This window comes from Ptychodera flava, chromosome 17 (genome assembly GCF_041260155.1).
Source record: "Ptychodera flava strain L36383 chromosome 17, AS_Pfla_20210202, whole genome shotgun sequence".
In the NCBI taxonomy this organism is placed as follows: domain Eukaryota; kingdom Metazoa; phylum Hemichordata; class Enteropneusta; family Ptychoderidae; genus Ptychodera; species Ptychodera flava.
In genome coordinates, this window is record NC_091944.1 from 35,758,307 (window position 1) to 35,777,443 (window position 19,137).

A 19,137-nucleotide genomic window follows, 5' to 3' on the forward strand; every position below is an offset into this window, starting at 1 on the left:
TATTAAGCCATTATGAAAAAATAACTCCCAATCCTTTTAAAATGAGCAAATAGACAAGATATTAGGACACATACAGGACAATTGAAGATAGTGACTAGATAACCAAATAGTGCTGATCTTCATCTCTTAAAATAAAAGCATATTTAGTTCACATCTAAATCCAGTTTTACACTTCGTTGTTTATGTAATACATTTTAAAATTCTCTTTGAGAAAAAAAAACGTACATTTGAAAGTTATACATTCACACCGTGAGTTTTCAGTGCAAGAAGATGTTTGGATGGTATGCAAGACTGTGGACTGGAGATGGTTGTAAGTAAGTTCAAAGTACAATGTGAGTCTCTCGCTGGAATAGATGTAGATCTCAATGTAGATGGGTTTATCCCATCGGGAAACAAAATGAATTTGAAAGATCTCTGCACTAACTGGAGGAAATAATTGGTGAGATTAACAGTTAAACTCAACATGTGACCTGAATTTAATCAACTACTTCAAACTAACAGACAGCTGACTATACGAACCTTGAATAAAATTTTTGTGAGAATTGACAAAACCAAAACAATTATGTGATAGTGCGTACTATTAGGGAAAAGTCCTTTTCAGTAAATATATTGAATATAACAATGAAGGACACATTGAGCTGATATAAATTTTGGTTAGTAATTTATCACGAATTCATTATAAATATCATAAATTCATGATTAAATATCGCAGATTTGTTCTTAAAGCTTAAACCATAGACATATTAAGCACTGAAATATATTTGAGCTTTATATTAACATGAAAAGGCACAAATTGGATTAGTTTTTCATTTTTGACTGTCCCTGTAAAGAACATATCACATGACATGAACATGTGAAGAAAATAAATGAGTCAAAAATGTTGAATTCCCCTGTGAAAACCATCTCACTTGAAGAACCATCAAAACGCCTTGCCTGGAGGGGGAAAAAATCAATATGAGTTCCAGACATTCTGATGTTTATGATTGACAGATTAAAACATTAGAGGAAGAGCATGCTTGATGATAACCATTAGTTTTCAACTCAACTGCCATCACTTTCTATTAAATGCTTGCAACCTGTGTGTCATGGAGGGAGAAAATAATTGCCTGAAAGGAAAGCAAATGATGTTAGCATGGTTGCATGTGCCTAAATGACCCTCATTACGTATTCAGGACAAGTGATGGAATCACACTAAAGTGAGTGTCCTTGTGACTGCAAAGCTCTGTGTTCACAATGCTGAGCTCTGGGATACCCAGCCAGCTTAAAAAATGCACTTCATTTGCATGCTCCCAACCAATGGGATGTGCCTAAGTTGGTCACATGGAAGTCACATGACCAAACAGGGCATCACAAAAAGTTCCCCTTAAATTTTGATTGCCATTTAAACAAACAAAGTGGTTGTGTTTTGATCAACAGCTAGGCAGCCTCAATATGCAATTTTTTAATAACCCCTACATTTGACTTTATGTGTGCTAGCCTATGTATCAGATACACTAACAAATTCAACTTCTCTGACGAACATACCGGTATTAAAGTACACTACGACAGGAATGTAGTTTTCAGAACAGCTTTATTTTAAATATCATTCAGAATTTGTACATGACACTCTCCTTACCTGACCTTATTAAAATACTGTACACAGAACAAAACATGTAACATGTAATCAACATGTTCAGAGAGCAAAGCATGACAATGCCATGTCAATTGCTGCAATTTTACAATATCCAAAAATAAAAACATTTAAACATGTGATACATATTGGTACATATGAATAGCTATACGATATTAATTTGACAACATATAACTAAATTGTTCAACAGATTTTACAGAAAAATTCATACTAACATGTAATTTTAGGTAAAATTTTACCACCAACAGGATAGAGATTATATCTCTTTTTGTAAAAACAGTTTTGCTTGGCAAAGTCACTGATATGATTTTGTCACATTTTCGAAATGAAAATTCCACAAGTAAAGTTTTAATAATGATATTTGCATTTTTACTATAACAACATGCTGTATGTCTTTATGATAAATGAATTTTTTTAGAAAAAGATAACATGACAATGCAAATATTAAAATTTATGATAAATTCACATCATTAGCACCACAAAAATAACAAGTTACATTTGATTATGCATTAAAAATGAGCAATTGATATCAGTATACAAATAAAGGCAGCAACTCTGCAGCCAAGATATTAATTAACTTTTTCAATTCTTCTCCTTCTTTCTCTGTGTGTCTAGTGAATCCATCATAAACCTACTCAGCCCTAGAGCTATCAATTCTAGGCCATACATCGCTATCTTACATCATCAGCAATGAACAAATTCCCTCTTCCGCTAGGATTTCCTGTACATGGTTTTCAGAATACCACTCACTTTACCCAACTAAGCCATTGTACATACTGTCCATGTCTAGATTGTCACTGACTGAATTCTAAATCAGATACGTGTCACTGAGATATATGTAGCTATTAATAGATTCTATACAAATAATGTAATTTAATAATTCAATTTTTGTAAATAATCCTGATCAATGAGTATTAGAAAAAAGAGCAAAAAAGAACAAATGAGAAGAGAGAAATAATGACGTTTCAAGGCCAGAGGAGTAGGTCAGTGAAACTACGATGAACGTGACTGTCGTTGATCCCATCTGAACATCATTCCCATCTAACCTAGACCTTTTGGCGAACATTTTAGTGGTTTCTATGGTTACTTATGGTGGCTAGAAGGATCAGCCCATCAATTCAAAGTGACTGTTGTCATGACTACAGAACTCATATTTACAAGTAAACCTGAAAACATTAAGTGGGTTCATGATTGATGGCATTTTTATCTTAGAAGCTGAAGAAGAAACATTGAGAATGAGAGAGCTTTGAGAACGGTGACCTCTGTGACCTCATCATGGAAAATCAATAATGACTCTCTCCTAGAGACAGACAGGACATCATACTGAAGAGTAATGTTGGAAAACGTCATAGCATAGCTAGAGTCAATCTACTCTGTGGCATTTTGACAGTTAAAGTTACTGATTCCAATGAGAACTATCCCAAAGCCCTTCTCACAATATTCGTTCACTTTCCTCAACATTAATACAAGTTTTTTCTTACTAAAATAGGACAACACTATGGAGAATCTTTCACATTATGTCTTCTGGTACATTCAATTCACCTGTTTTGTGAAGTCGCCAATAAAGTATATACTCATTTCTTACTTGATAAAGCACTTTGTAATACAGGCAGTTCTTTTTTCTGTAAGTGTTTCTGTTAGTAATATTTTCATAATGATTAGTATACGATGTTTATATCACTGAGAAATATTCAAGCATTAAAAGTGACGTCTGCTGTTGAATTCACAGGAGTGTGGAAATTTCAGTCCACCTGGTATGCCAGGTGGCACATTCTAAATATACGCACATCTGCTGGTACAATTTACCTTGCTTGAAATTAGATTCTAATTAGATTTAATAAATGAATGATTCAAAACATGTTAGATTTCCATTGTTTTTCTACTTTTACAGTACATTTCTTAATCAAGTCTTAAAGTTGTGTACTCTATATTGGCATAAATTTGAAAATTTTAGAGTATTTCATTTATTATTGGCCTATCAAACAGAGAAACAGAAATGTACTCTGACACTATACTACAAGAGAGAGAGAGAGAGAGAGAGAGAGAGAGAGAGAGAGAGAGTGAGAGAGAATTCTAACATATGGGATAAAACCCAAGAGATTTGAGGCAAAGATACAACATTTTACTAGTTAAATATCTCTATACACAGAGCTATTAATCTGGCTTTGCATGTGTCACACTACACTGTGTACAGTGATATATCAGTATTATATCTTGATACACCTAATGACCAAGAAAAATATCAAATCTTCATCATCTGGGAATTTGACAGCTTTAACCTTCAAACTATTGATTTTATAAAGAAAATACTTTTAAAGTCCTGAATCATAAGTTTACCAACTCAAAAATTAGCATCACTCTTAATACGATTATTGTGACACTCACAGTCACTTTAGTGACATTCGCCATCACAATCTGGTTGTCAACAAAAATCACCATTTGCCTTTCATTCAAGTCGGTGAAAATCATGTTTATGAGTATTTTTAGGAAGGTTGAAATGACAATATCTCCTAAATTAAGACATACAGAATGTGTGTAATAGTAAGTATTATTTATCCTACACTATTTTTATCCCACTTGATTTTATGGCGGAAAGGATTCAAGATGACTCTGGCATGGAAAAGACTGAAAAGAAATGTCACAGAAATTATTTGTGTATACATGAAATATTCAAAGGACATAGTCACAGTGATGATTCTGAGGTCACCACTGTATGTAGACAATTCAAACACGAATCTGATTCAAGTTACACATGACTGGCTAACTCACTCCGGTCTGAATCTGTTTGTTACTGAGGATGACATTAGGTCACGCAAACATGTTCAGAATTCTAAATTTATACATTCAGAGATGAGAGTGCCACAGACATCTGCCCAGATTAACAGGATGTTACCATTTTGAATAAAAATATCATCTCTACCCTGATCTGAATATGATGTCCTTAACTGTCACATTTTACAAAATCATTCATGTTTCCTCCTGTTTGTCACTATTCATTAACTGACAGTTTACATCTTCATTCCTGACAGCCTATATTTAGAAAGGAAATCATTTTATATATATATTGTTTGAATAACTTCTGTTAGAAAACAATACTTCTAAAAGTCGTTTCCCTCAAGATATTTACAGTCATATGAATCTACATAATGTATAAATCAAAGAAATTGTCAAGTACTTTGCAACTTTTACCACATAAACATTGGTTTTCCATGTGATATAAATACTTTTCATCTCCAAACAGTTATTATTTGTTGCTACTTTGCAAACCATTGGTGTGGGTTAAGCACAGGTGCAAATATTATCAAGCTATTTACTGTGTGTTAGTCTTTTCACTGCTATTTACCATTTCCTTGACTTTGTCAAATTAATATCATTGAAAACATCCCATCAAACAGAATGACTTGCCAGCACAGTACATGCACTCTGATCATTATTGTCACAACTCTGCTTTCCCACATCAACAATTCAGCAAAGACTATCCCTTGAGAAGACTGGCCCGAACCATTTTCCAAGAGGTAGGTAAATAAACTAGGGTCACTGACATGAAATTGGAATTTAATCTCATCTTCAAGTATACCGGTTCATCATTTCTTTCCAACACAGATCTGACAATTACAACACACTGACACACACTGGTATAAAACGTAATGCACAATGAATGATTTTGGCACAAAAAGATTTAAGGCAGCTGATAAAGTGAAAATTCATCAAGATTAATTAAAATGGCATCTAGCTCATTCACATCACTCTTGTTACATGTACTGCATATTCCTATCTTACCTCAGAGATTAACTACAATAATATCATCATCTGATTCAGTGATACTTCATTTAAACACTTGCACATGAACAATGGTTATGATCCTTCTACAATCACATATACATTTCTAATTTACATAACTCTTCAACCATATATGGTTAGAGTACTATCTTATGATAAACACACACTAAGATTATGTCTACATTCACACAAATATTTAGTCATTTTCAAGTTTGCAGCCTATTCATTGTACCTTAAATTTTGTTCCTATTTGTGGATCTAATTTATTTCATTTCACAATCTATTATTATCTCTATCTTGCGATATTTCTATATTTATTTCTTGCAATTTCTCAGAATTCATCTTATTTTACAGTCCATTCTTGCTTCTTTTCTTCAAATTCTGTACCTTTATAATTAGTAGTCTATTTTCTATAGTTTTATTTTCATGATCTATTTTCTATACATTTAATGGCCTTTTTCTTTATCCATTTAATGGTCTAGTTCTACCACTCCGGATCATAAATATTTGTATGTCATAATATTTACAGCTGCAAGGTCAAAGACATTTAAATGATAAATAAATTATTTTTATTTAGTGACAGCAAAACAAATCAGAATATGAACTCCTGTATGAATGTTATTTAAAGCCCATCTATAAAGTTATAATGTACCTCTTTATGATAAAATGACAGCTATTAAAAATAACACATACAGTATTCAGGCTACAAACAGCATTGTTATATAATGATACACCCTTGACACATACAAGCACTTTCAGAAAGAGCTTGCAGAGATTATAAGCAACTGATTAACTCTCTCATGCCTAAATCCCTGTACACAGGGGCTATCCTTGAAAATTACAAGAAAGTCAGGCCTGAGGTTAAAAAATTGACTTGAAAAAAATTGAAGCATGATATAAAATGACATTTTAAAACTTCTCCTCAGAATAAATTTCATCAAGATTGCATATGTGCAAGAAGCAGAATGTGCAAGGTTTTATGCAGTGACTTGCCAAGAGCTACACGCAGGTTCCCTTGGCTTATAGCAATGTTGAGGCCAACGACTCCAATGGATATCTGTTTGAGTTCAATGAATAATTTAGGTGTTATAGCAATACATACATTATCAAACTAATGGTTGGATGAATTATTGAAAACCTTAGCTGGAATATCAGACCAATGTCCTGACAATCTGTAAATGTGTTGAACTATGCCAGTAAATAGTTAGATAAATCAATTATTCATTTAGCTGCAATTCTTCATGTCTGATTGCTCGTGAAATTATGAATCTGGTATGACGGCAGTTCACAATTACTATAAATAATAAATTATCACATGCTTCTGAAACATTGATGAAGATATAGATCTAGTAACAGTTTGCTGAACCAGGCGCGATGAATCGAACGAATGAAAACAGTGCTTGTAATTACACATACATTCATTAATGCCTATGTGGGACAGAGGCCAGTACCAATATTTCATTATCCCTCATCCATGCAAATTTTAAACTAGAATGTCAGTATTATTTCATTTAAGTTAGGGTGTCCTAAAACTAGTAGCACACCAGGTATCAGCATTTCATAACACTTCAATATTTGTATGAAATTCATACAGACTGTGCAGACGATGTTCATGGCCAACAAATTTCACTTGACATTGACCAATGGAGTGAACACAGAGCTTTGACAGTTATACAACAATTCCAATTCAGGAAAGTTAATGGCCAAGTATATTGCCAGGCCACACATATATCATTTCACAAAGCCAGGCAAGGCGTCAACTAAATGTAAGCAATGATCAGTTCTTTTGTGCCTTTTCACGCTTGCGTTTCTTTCCCTTCAGCTTTCTCCGCAGCTTCATTCCACCGTAAAAGGGCAGAATGACGCAGCCAACAGCCAGCGCCAGGGCCAAGCCCACAGCGGCCTGTGCTAAGAACACTGGAGCAGCTAGCAAGTGAGCACCTAAGAAAGACGGAAAGTTAAAAGCAGAGAAGACAAGGTGTTAGTAATCACTATTCCAGTGAGGTTAGAAAGAAGACATACATTAGATAGTTGTACAGGTATTACTCATTGTACTTAATCCATTGAGACTGTGTTGTGGAAATTGTCATGAGGTTTAATTCAGCCATGCAATATACACTTTGGTGATTGCTTCAGAAATGCATAGTAAGCACTCAGTACCTTGGGATCAGCAAATGAATGCTTACATACCATATATGGTCAGATACAATGTCTTCCTAGCAGAATAAGTAAGCAATTTTGACAGCATCTGACCTTACAATGATAGAAGCAGCAATGAAATGGATTTTTTTTGTGGCAGTTTTTTACAACAAGCATCACTTTATGCTGCCGCTTTACATCAATCTTCAACTCTGGTTAAAATGATTCCACAGTCAACAGAAATGCAGAGAGAGCAGTTTCACAGAAATCTCTCAGAAAGCCAGTCTGCTTGTAAAATGATGTTGTTCTGTGATTTTCTGCCTGTCCACTCCAGTAATTTCACCTGTGCTAATACTCTAAACATACACTGATTGGTCATGGGGGTAACAGCATATCTTTCCTTCCTTGTGGGACAGTGAGTGCACGGTCCCTCGGAGGGACCGTGGTGAGTGTAAAACTAGGTTGGGGTTAGCTCAGTCAAAGGCCCCATTCCTCAGTACTTTTATCAAAGCTGGGTTTGGGGCAGCTCACAGGCCTTAGGGGAAAGGAACATTTATATGCTGATATGGCAAAGTCAAATACGTATTTTATGACAGACCTGATTAATTATATCTTACAGAAATATCTAGAAATTTTTACTAAAATCGATGATCTTGGTCATCGACGACTCAATTCTCAATCTTCACATACAACAATAGAAAATGCACATTTAAAGAAGGCCCTTGAAATTTCATCCATGAACTGTCACCTGCTAAGATAACATGTTCAAAAATTTGTCCACTGGTAACTTGTTCTTTGTGCGTGTTTTTTGCAAAAATGGTACAGCCCATGTGGAACAATTAAATCAACAAATCATGACAGCCATCATGGATTATGTGGTCTGTAATTTGTAATAACAACCACGATTTGGCAAACAACATTTTGTTCATGGTTATTTATACACACTTTAAGAACAGAGTACCGGTACATGGTGATCAGAATTACATTAGTTCAAACGGAATTTTTCCATAATTACTACATTGAAGAAATTAGACGATAACTGGAACAGTAAACATATTCTACCCTGTTGTTCTGAGCCTAGGATGTACTGTAAATTGACAAATTTCCACTGATATAGTTCATAATTAAACAAATGATGGCTTATAACAGTAAATTGTTTTGTTATGATATTTCAATTTGACATTAATTATTTCCGTTGTGTGAATTGAGTACTGTATGCTTTACTTTTTAAAGCATGAATTTTGCCAGATCATACAGTATTACAGCGAACGTCAAAATGAACCGGAGATCAACTTTGATAAGCCCCTATCAATTTCCCTGGCAATCTTCCAATACCCCTTTGAAAACACCGAGGTACTTTGGTCAGTAAACATACACTGCGCCTGCTGTGCTATCTCCATTCCATCTCCCTATGCAAGCTTCTGCGTTGGATCAAACCATTTTGCGCCAGTTTACAGCTATGGCTGTTTGATACTAGTGTATTCAACGAAGCTCATGGCATACTTGTTATATATTACAAAACAATGGGACGCTGGAGATCCCGAGACAGTATCGTTAGAAAAATGACACGTTTTCCCAGTACTTTCTTGATCTTTTGACCCTGCCCACCCCCGTCCCTTAATAGCATAGTTCATTACACAGTTACGTCTGCCATTGTTTATTTTCATCCACAGTCCACGATGTTAGTTTTCATCCTCTGAACATGAAGTTTCTTAGTTTGAAGCAATTATCCTTTCATCTGTGAAGAGTTTACTAGTGACTATTACAATTTTCACTGCTATGTTGTTGTTTTCACAAGATGCAGACTGCTTTTCCGTGCAGTCGATCATAGACAGTTTCTCTACACTCTACAGTCCATGAGTCAATAAATGCCAGTTCACATGTGCACTATGCTGTTGATCGGCACATGACGTCCTCATGTCAAGTTTTGGGATTTTTTGATGCTGAAATTTCACCAAAATACCATTTCAGTATCCAGAGATTGTGTAATCAGTTTGATTTAAAACAGCGATATAAAACACTGTGTCAGTTAATCTCGGAAATTTCGGCTGAGTTTTGCTGTCTTAGTCTATGGTTGTCAATCAGTATGTGCACTGCATTAGGGCCTGTATAGTAATCAAGGTATGCCAGTTCATAAAATCGTGAGCATATTTTTTTCTCTGTCGACGTCGATTTGCCTTACAATGGATTTTTAGGCAAGAAAGAGCATCATAGAAAAATGGTTGACAGGCGTTTCCCAAACCAGTATCACCACAGAAATACATCGCTCAGCACTGTAAAGATGTCATAATGAAATACCGTAGAACTGGGCATTTCCACGAGTAGAAGTTCACCGGCCGCCGAGAGTCAAATCAGGGCCTCACTCAGTACAACAACATTGTCTTTCACTAGATATACTAACTGGCTGTATCTCAGTTGTTCCGTGTGAATGTTTCTAATTTTATCGTGGAACTCAACTTGTACTTGAAATTGCCATTGCCCGTCCATGTGCTCTCACACTGACATTTGTTTACTTTGCAAGCTCATGGAATTTACTATTCAATTTGGGTAAAGTATGTCGTGTCACAGTTACGAGTGGAGTGATACGTACCGGCCGCCGCGTACTATGCATATAATAATTGGAAGTTGGGAAACGGAATGGCCGTTATACGCACCCTCGCCGAGTTTGGAGGCCGATTTCCCTCACAATAAGCCTCAATTATATACTAAACCAGCATCGATGGCCTCCAATACATCTTAGAATTCATACCTACAAGCCTCTTTGCGTCAAAAACGACCTTCTGTCCGTTTTTGGGTGCGATTTCCGTGTTTTTTGACGTGATGGAACACTTTCATTCTACAGCTGTGGGCGGGGTCAGACCAGCCGCGCTGTGATTGGCTAATTTTTTTCCGATCGACCCCATGATGACCTCTCTTGTTTTGATCGCTCGTTTGAGGCATAAATACGGCCCGGTGGTTTCAATCGGGTTCGAACTCATATAGGGCCCAAATGAAGGCTACTTCACATCTGCTCTACCAAAGTTGTTTTATATTACGATATGGTGAATAACAGGATCATTGTAGTTATTTTGTTTGGAATAAATGGCGAGACACTGGCGAATCGATAGTGCTATGACCCTGTATAAATATAGTAAAGGGAAAGCAATTCCACACGTACACATCGTCCGCGTCCATAGATTGGTGGTTTGCGTTTAATGTATAGTAATGTGTAATTTTTGTTTCACTGTCTTGTATATAGAGCCGATTTCAGGATTTTAATTCCAAGGGCGCCGTCCTCCCTGTCACAACGCTTGTCCCACTGCGAAACACACACACATCCTGTGTAGAAAAAAAAACACCAACAAAACACTGCAGACTCACTAGAATGCTTGTACAAAACAGACAGCCGAGAGACACCGAACGAAGTTGATACATCAACACAGATGAGCGGCAACTTAACCACACAGTTGGAAGTCTCAAGTAAAAAACAGTTGGTGAAATGTACCTTCACGTCTCAGAACTCGACATCACAGTACATTCGCAGTGAGCACCGTACATGATTCAGTGTCTTCACCACACATCATAACGGACACATCACAGAGAGTCAAATCCGCCTTCAACTCTATGTTTAAAATTTCGCCAAATTTTCTCCCTGCACAGTTTAATATTGATGAAAGCGTTGCAGATTCAATTTCCTTATATGTTGACCTTTCAATTATGACATTTTGGCATCTGAAAATAGCTATGCGATAATTAATTATTCATATACACAATAGGTGAAAAACACAGTCAACAGCCAAACGATCGTTAACTTGTCATTTCATAAAAATAAGAGGGAAACTCAAAAAAATAAAACGAAAGTTTCATCAGCTGTGTTATCTCAAACACTTTAAGAATTAAAGCGAAATGAAAAAATTAGATTAATGTTTTTTTGGGGTTTTTTTTTCAGATATATTTTTCATTTTACAACGCGGCAAATAGGCTTGATTTCCCATGATTGAAAACAATGACGTATAATACACCGAACAGACTGCACACTTCTCGCCGGTGCAAATTCCTCAATTTTGAACGAATAATGATGAAATTGAATGAATAATGATGAATTTCTCCATGAAAATGTTTTATTTGCATTTTTTATTCCGATCACTGAAATATACGGACTGTTGCCGTCCATAATTTGGCGATCTTACGGCGTGTACATATGCAGAACAAGGGTCTTAAATTGACGCATTTTAACCAGTATGCGTCTCATAAGTTGTACAGCCCAAATATCTGTCATTTTGTTGTAATATAGACCAAATTTGGGCGAATATCAACGATAAAAATTCCAGTAAATTTGAAAAAATAAAACAGAACGGAGGCGAACGGGCGCAAAGTGTCCACTGTCATCGAGCGGTGAACGTTATCGATCGATATTGTTTATTGGAAATTGATACTATGTTGTGTTGCTCACTCGCATGACCTTCCCAGCCAAAAATAGCGCAAAACTTGGCCAATGTGCGCCAAAATGTGCTGAAACATAAACACATCACAAAAACTGTAAAGAGAGTCGACGATTCAATTTAAGTTCAAGAAACCAACGGATACGTTGGTGGTACTATGGTATGTAAGTCAATATATACGGGTTATTGTGGACATATTCATGACGTGACCTGAACGCATGAGCCGATACGCCAGCAGATTTCGATCGATATTCTATCGAAAATAAATTGATACAATGTGTTCGCTGTCGTCACTAGCAACCGGCCAAAAAGTGCTCTGAGGTAAAATATGCTTCGCAGAATATGAGACACTCGGGCATAGTTTCGCCCCGCAGTGGTTGTAGCTTTTGAGTAACGGTGTAACAGTCTTCTCGAATATGCCTATCAGCAATCCCTTTCTATAGCGTAATTTTAATGTCTCCGCTAGGTGACAAGATACCATACGTTGTGAGTTCGAACCCGATTGAAACCACCGGGCCGTGAGCGATCTAAACAAGAGAGGTCATCATGGGGTCGATCGGAAAAAAATTAGCCAATCACAGCGCGACTGGTCTGACCCCGCCCACAGCTGTAGAATGAAAGTGTTCCATCACGTCAAAAAACACGGAAATCGCACCCAAAACGGACAGAAGGTCGTTTTTGACGCAAAGAGGCTTGTAGGTATGAATTCTAAGATGTATTGGAGGCCATCGATGCTGGTTTAGTATATAGTTGAGGCTTATTGTGAGGGAAATCGGCCTCCAAACTCGGTGAGGGGTGCGTACAACGGCCATTCCGTTTCCCAACTTCCAATTATTATATGCATAGTACGCGGCGGCCGGTACGTATCACTCCACTCGTAACTGTGTGTCGTGTGACATGACTGCATACGGAAAATACTTCACGATAACAGGATCGACGCACGTAACAATGCAAAACAAGTTCTGTGAAAAATCGAGTTTGAAATTATTATTACAATTAAAGGTCTTAAAATCGCATGCTTTATTTCATTTCTTGTCAACCACGTTGGGCTTCAAAATGGTTTCTTACGGAAAGGGAGCCAGAAATAGAAGGGAGATCGAATGGCGGTAACATAGCAGGCGCCTTGTATGTTTATTGGCCTGTTTATCGGCAACACTAACCAAAGTACCTTGGTGTTTTCCGAGGGATATTGGAAGATTACGAGGGAAATTGATAGGGGCTTATCAAAGTTGATCTCCGGTTCATTTTGACGTTCGCTGTAAACCAGGTGCATTTAAAATGTTTCTGTGTTATTGTAAAATATATGCAAGCAAAGAAGAAAAACATAAAACACCTAGGAAATGTAACTTTTCCACATTTTCATCACACCGAAGTACCGGTATGTACAATTACTGGATTTTACTTGTATTTTCATACTCATCCCTTTTTACAGTCATCAAATGACTCATATCATGGGCATGCATTTTTTCTCAAGGGGTACATGTATACATGCAAATTTATCAGTGATAGTACCATGCTATCAGATATCATCTCCATTGTAATTATTGTAATACAAACATGATGATCATTTGGAATAAATATTTTCTAATCACCTCTCTTCTAACCAGTTACATGCATTGATGCTGTAAACATTTTGCTATACCAATTGATTCATGTTTTCATAAATCTTTGGTATATGTTGCATTTTGAATCAACATCAAACACGCGATCCATACACTACAAACCTAGTTGACCCAATTCCATATAACATCAGTATATTTGGTTACATACATGCGGTAGTATCGATCATTGACCTGTGTGGCAACTGAATCATCTGTCAGTTGTTGCTGTATAACACTATAGGTATAACAAGCGACCTAGCGGCCGATATAGCTCCGCTGTGTTTATGTAGAGAATAACTATTTTTGACACATGTTGATGAAGAAGGGTGGAAATCTTTGATAGCTTGATGCAGTGGCCAGAAAAAAGTGGCTAAAATAAGCTGCAAAAATACGCAATGAAGATTTCATCATACTTTGAATGTATCACATAGGATCATCCCTGAGAACATGTCAACCAAAGCTATCTGATGAGTAGTTTTTGAGAATAAATTTTTTGACCAAACATGGCAACAATTGCCCCCAAAAGTAAAAATTGCAGATTTCATCATAATTTCAAAAGATCAAATTTAGTTCATCTATAGAAACCTGTATACAAATTTCAAAGCTGTTAGACGAGTACTTTTTGAGAAACGCATTTTTTAACCAAAAATAGGAAAAATTGCCCCAAAAATTCAAAATTGCAGATTTCATCATTATTTCAATAAATATCACTTAGTTCATCTATGGAAACCTGTATACCAAATTTCAAAGCTATCAGATGAGTACTTTTGAATATACACATTTTTTGACCAAAAATGGCAAAAATTGCCCAAAAATTCAAAATTACAGATTTCATCAGAAATTCAATATATATTACTTAGCTCATCTGTAGAAACCTGTATACCAAATTTCAAAGCTATCAGACCAGTACTTTTTGAGAAACACATGTTTTGACCAAAATGGCAAAATTGCCCCAAAATTACAAAATTGCAGATTTCATCATAATTTCAATAATCATCATTGAGTTCATCTGTAGGAACCTGTACACCAAATTTCAAAGCTATCGGATGAGTAATTTGGAAATACACATTTTTTGACCAAAAATGGCAAAAATTGCCCCAAAAATACAAAATTACAAATTTCATCAGAAATTCAATACATATTACTTAGTTCATCGATAGATACCTGTATTCCAAATTTCAAAACTATCAGACAAGTACTTTTTGAGAAATAAATTTTTTGACCAAAAATGGCAAAAATTGCCTAAAAATGCAAATTTGCATATTTCTGCACAATTTGAACAAATCTGAAATAGATCATCCCTAGGGACCTATGTACCAAATATCAAAGCTATCTGACTGGCAGTTTTGAAGAAGAAAGATTTTTAAAGATTTTTTTACCAGAAATGACAAAATTGCCTTAAAAATACAAATATGCAAATTTCGCCACGATTTGAACAAATCTGACTGAAGTCACCCTAAGCAAACTGCATATTAAATTTCAAAGCAATCGGACAAGCGGTTTCAGAGAAGAAGATTTTTTTTACCAAAAACACCAAAAATGCCCCGAAAATACAATAATGCAAATTTCACCACGATTTGAACAAACTGAAGTGAGGTCACCTTAAGTGAAATGCATATAAAATTTCAAAGCAATTGGACTTGCGGTTTCAGAGGAGAACGCAATTGTTGACGGACGACAACGGACGACGACGCACGACGGAAAATCAACCTATTTGATAAGCTCCGCGTCGCTGACAGCGGAGCCAAAAACAGATATGCTACAATTTCCAACTGCAATGGAATATTTCAAACAGTAACAGAGGTCAATGACCTACAAGTAAACATATAGTGAAGTACATGTTCATTATCATGAATATTCTGCAATACTATCAGCATCAGGGTGTGTTCATCTGCTGGGTTTGTGTGATATCACTTTTGACAATTATGTCAGCACAATAACATATAGAAGTCAGGGTTCATTGCAAGTGGTGATCTGCAACAAAGAAATGAAGTTGTCTTTGTTGAACATTTTTGGTTATTTTTGTGTTAATTGATATGTTTGATGGGAGCTAATTTTGTTCTATTGATTTATTTATCAAAACATGATTTAATCATCAATTGGAAGAAGTCTGTTTGTGCCCTGGGTGTAAAATGGATGATGTACATGTATGGTATGATAAGTACGACAACTCATACCATCAAAGTATTTGCAATCTCTGCTGTTAACCCCTTGACTACCTACCATGGTACAATGCTGATTATTATGTATCATACAAGAGGGAAAATTTGGGTGATACCAAACATATTTTGAAGTGTTTGTTAAATAGGAAAGCATTGGCAACCATGATAGTCACAGGGTTAGGTAGCATTTGAGTTTGCATACAGGCTGACTATGCACATATTTGACAGAGGAAAACAACCAAACTAGCTTTCTGAATCAAATAAAACAAACAAAAATACCAGTAGTGTACAGAGATTGCAACTTCATCCATTTCCAATGTTGTCATTTCCTATGAGTTGAAAATTTAAAGATCAGTGTTATGACTTCACTACACAGGCACAAATAAGTTTCTCTAAAATAATAGAACGACATACACGCAAATAAATGTTCCTAAAACAAGTCCTCAGTAGGGAGTTAGGCTGCAACATTAAAAAGCTTCACACATAGATACATAGGTAATCAACAAAGTGGTGTTTTTGTTAAGGTGAGTACGCAAGCAATGTTACCAAGATTTCCTCAGTCATTGTATCGGGATTTTACTTTCTGTATCTAAAGCAGCTGAATTTAAGGACAGTAGCAAAGTTACTGTTGTTACCAAGGTGATTACATAATATCTTCCAAAACTTACAACTCCATTAGCTTTTAATGTTTCTGTGTATAAACTGCATTTTTTTGTTCTACTCCTCAAATCATGTGGACGGCCATGTGTTCAGCTTGTCAACACAACCTCTATGTGTGTGACGTCACATGGTATTGTTGAAAGCTGAAGTTAAGTCCAGGCTTGAATTCATTTCTTAATGATAACATTACATTTGTTTACAATACATGGTGCTTGTAAAGGCAATGCTTTGTATTTCAGCGTATTTTCAGGTAGTGAGAAGAAAGTGTACTTATTTTCAAGCGCTGAAATGATGAAAATATCATGGACGGTTGGATAGAAACAGGGAAGTGCAAAGGTCAGGTACACTATGGTAAAATGAAACAGAAACATGTCTGTAATGTCAATGAGGGAAATTTCTACACATCTCTGGTGTGGTTGTAGTCGACATACATCACAGCTGATTGCTGCATGGACATATAGTGACAGGAATAAACAATAGTTGCTCAGAACTCATTGACAATAATTGCTGTCACAGCAGATACTGTATGAGAATGTATCAAATACAATTCTATGCTTTACAACCACCATAAACAGTGAAAGTGCCTCCTAAAAAATTTACAGTCTGCAATATAAAATAACTATAAATCAGGACAGGCCTAGACCACAGGTCATCATGTGACACAAGGATTACATTATTAAGTTGTTTTATGGATTATTGCAACATCAAAATTCCATTCTTCACCCTTTCAACACCAATATTTTGGCCAAAACCCACGGTGATTGTGTACCTGTTTACAGAGATTGGGGACGAACAGGTTAATCCTTTCATCACAGACATTTGGTAGCTCTTCATAGTTTCCAACAGGGATGGATGGACTTATCCGTATGTATCAAGAAATGGGGAATGAAAGAGATAAAAGAGAAGCAGGATTGCCATAATGACTCACCTAAAACTGCTCCTCTGACCATTCGGCGTTGTACAGGATTATCAGGTTTAAAGCGATATTTACATCCAAACACACTGAGTCTTGAGTAATGATCACCAATGAATTTCAGACTTCTGAACTGCTTGCCACAGCGGTAGCAAAACTCTGTCTTGCATCTGGAGCAGGTCATGTGATCACAGCCAGAACTTCTCTGGATATACACCTATGGATTGAAAAAAGCAAAATTCTGGTAATGTTTGGTGAATTTTACCAAAATTGCTAGTGATGCAATAATTTGCTGGCTTACATGATAACTGGCCTTAGGAATTTACCTACTGTTACAATGCAAAAACTATGTGCAAATTTTTATCACTGCTGGTGCTGTAACTACAAGTTCATATGTCATCACATCAAGCTGGTTAAAAACTTATAGTGAGGCATTACAAGTCCCATATATTGCATTTTAACAAGGATTTGAGCATTTGAAGGCACCTGAAAACATGGATACTATAGTGATTTTGCCAATTTGACTTGTTATGACACACATGCAAAGTACCGTAGGTTCAGACACAAGTACCCAGTATAACTTGTGGCTTGACGCTGCTTTTAGCTGACTCAGCAGATGGCAATTAAAGGAAGGGGTTACCAGGAAAAGGGTTAATAGTTTGGTGCCACCGACTGACATTTTACAACATACCGGTACATATGTAATACACATTGCCATCAGTGCTGTCAACCACAGACCCTAAATATGTCAACCGAGGGCAATGCACACTGACAGTAACTTTGACTTTTGTATTTTCCTCAAGGGAACTTTTAACCATTCACTTTCAAAATCAAGAATAAACATTGAGGTCATTAGGCAAATTTTGGAGTTTGGAAACGATATACCTAAATTTTATTGATATTGAAATTCAAAATGGCTACCATCCCTGTGTTGGCTCTATGGGGAAAATTAAATATTTTATTTTCACTTGATTCAAACTTGATTCACTAAAAGAGCTTCAAACTGAGCCAATATAAGCAGGAGATTAGAGAAGTTTTGTGAAATTTTGAGTTCAAATATCCTTTAGGCACATTCTCCCTTAACACAGAGTAAAATATATATCATAGGAAGCTCCATTGCCAAAAAGTGCACTGCTAGAGATGCACAAAGCACCAGTACTGGTATATGGCAATTGTTATATTTTGCTATACAGGCAAGACACTACATTTGCTTGCCAATTGCTGCAACCCAGAACTAGCAACAGTGGTAACTGCTACAACATATTAACCATAGTAATATCATTTGTATAGTAATGTATATACATATATGCTCACCATGCACACAACAATACCAGAGAGGATAATTTATGCATTGACATTTCCAACAACACGTATGACTAAGATGCAAGAGAAAGGCTATGTCACCATCATGACTTTTTTGCTATGGAAGGATCAATACCGTGATATGTACTACAGATGATCAAACACAACAGTACATTTAAGGTACATCAAAACCAGCAACTTGCATATGATATGAATCATATGATTGAGTACAACATGATTGTGATACGCTGGTTAATGACCCCCTTTAGTGATTGGGAAAAATATGAATGTCAACTGGAAAGATTCAATAACATAATTTTCTAGATATTTCTGTGATGATTATATATGACTAATGAACCTATGAAGGGTAATAATACAAAACACGTCTTGATTTTGTTCGATGCCTGCACACATTGTCCGACAACCTTTACAAAAGTGCACCTAATCCCCCTTCATAAATCAAAGAGTGCTGTTGCCATGGTAACCAATGATGCAAGTCATAAGTTGCCCTAGCAACTATAGTAATCAT

At 36.1% G+C, this 19,137-nt stretch overlaps 1 protein-coding gene across 2 annotated transcripts in view; it reads right to left on the reverse strand.

Annotated features, from left to right (window-relative positions):
- Positions 1 to 19,137, reverse strand: part of LOC139116184 (E3 ubiquitin-protein ligase RNF217-like) — a 52,034-nt gene that overhangs the window by 7,808 nt on the left and 25,089 nt on the right. Inside the window, exons 2-3 of one of the 2 annotated variants that reach the window (XM_070678743.1) lie at positions 17,322 to 17,523; positions 6,108 to 7,351 (exon numbers count right to left, since the gene is read on the reverse strand). In XM_070678743.1, coding sequence (XP_070534844.1) covers positions 7,188 to 7,351; positions 17,322 to 17,523 — 366 coding nt within the window. In that variant the 3' untranslated portion in view covers positions 6,108 to 7,187. Of the gene's footprint in view, positions 1 to 6,107; positions 7,352 to 17,321; positions 17,524 to 19,137 lie in introns of those variants that run through there. The other variant, XM_070678742.1, reaches the window with a different exon arrangement.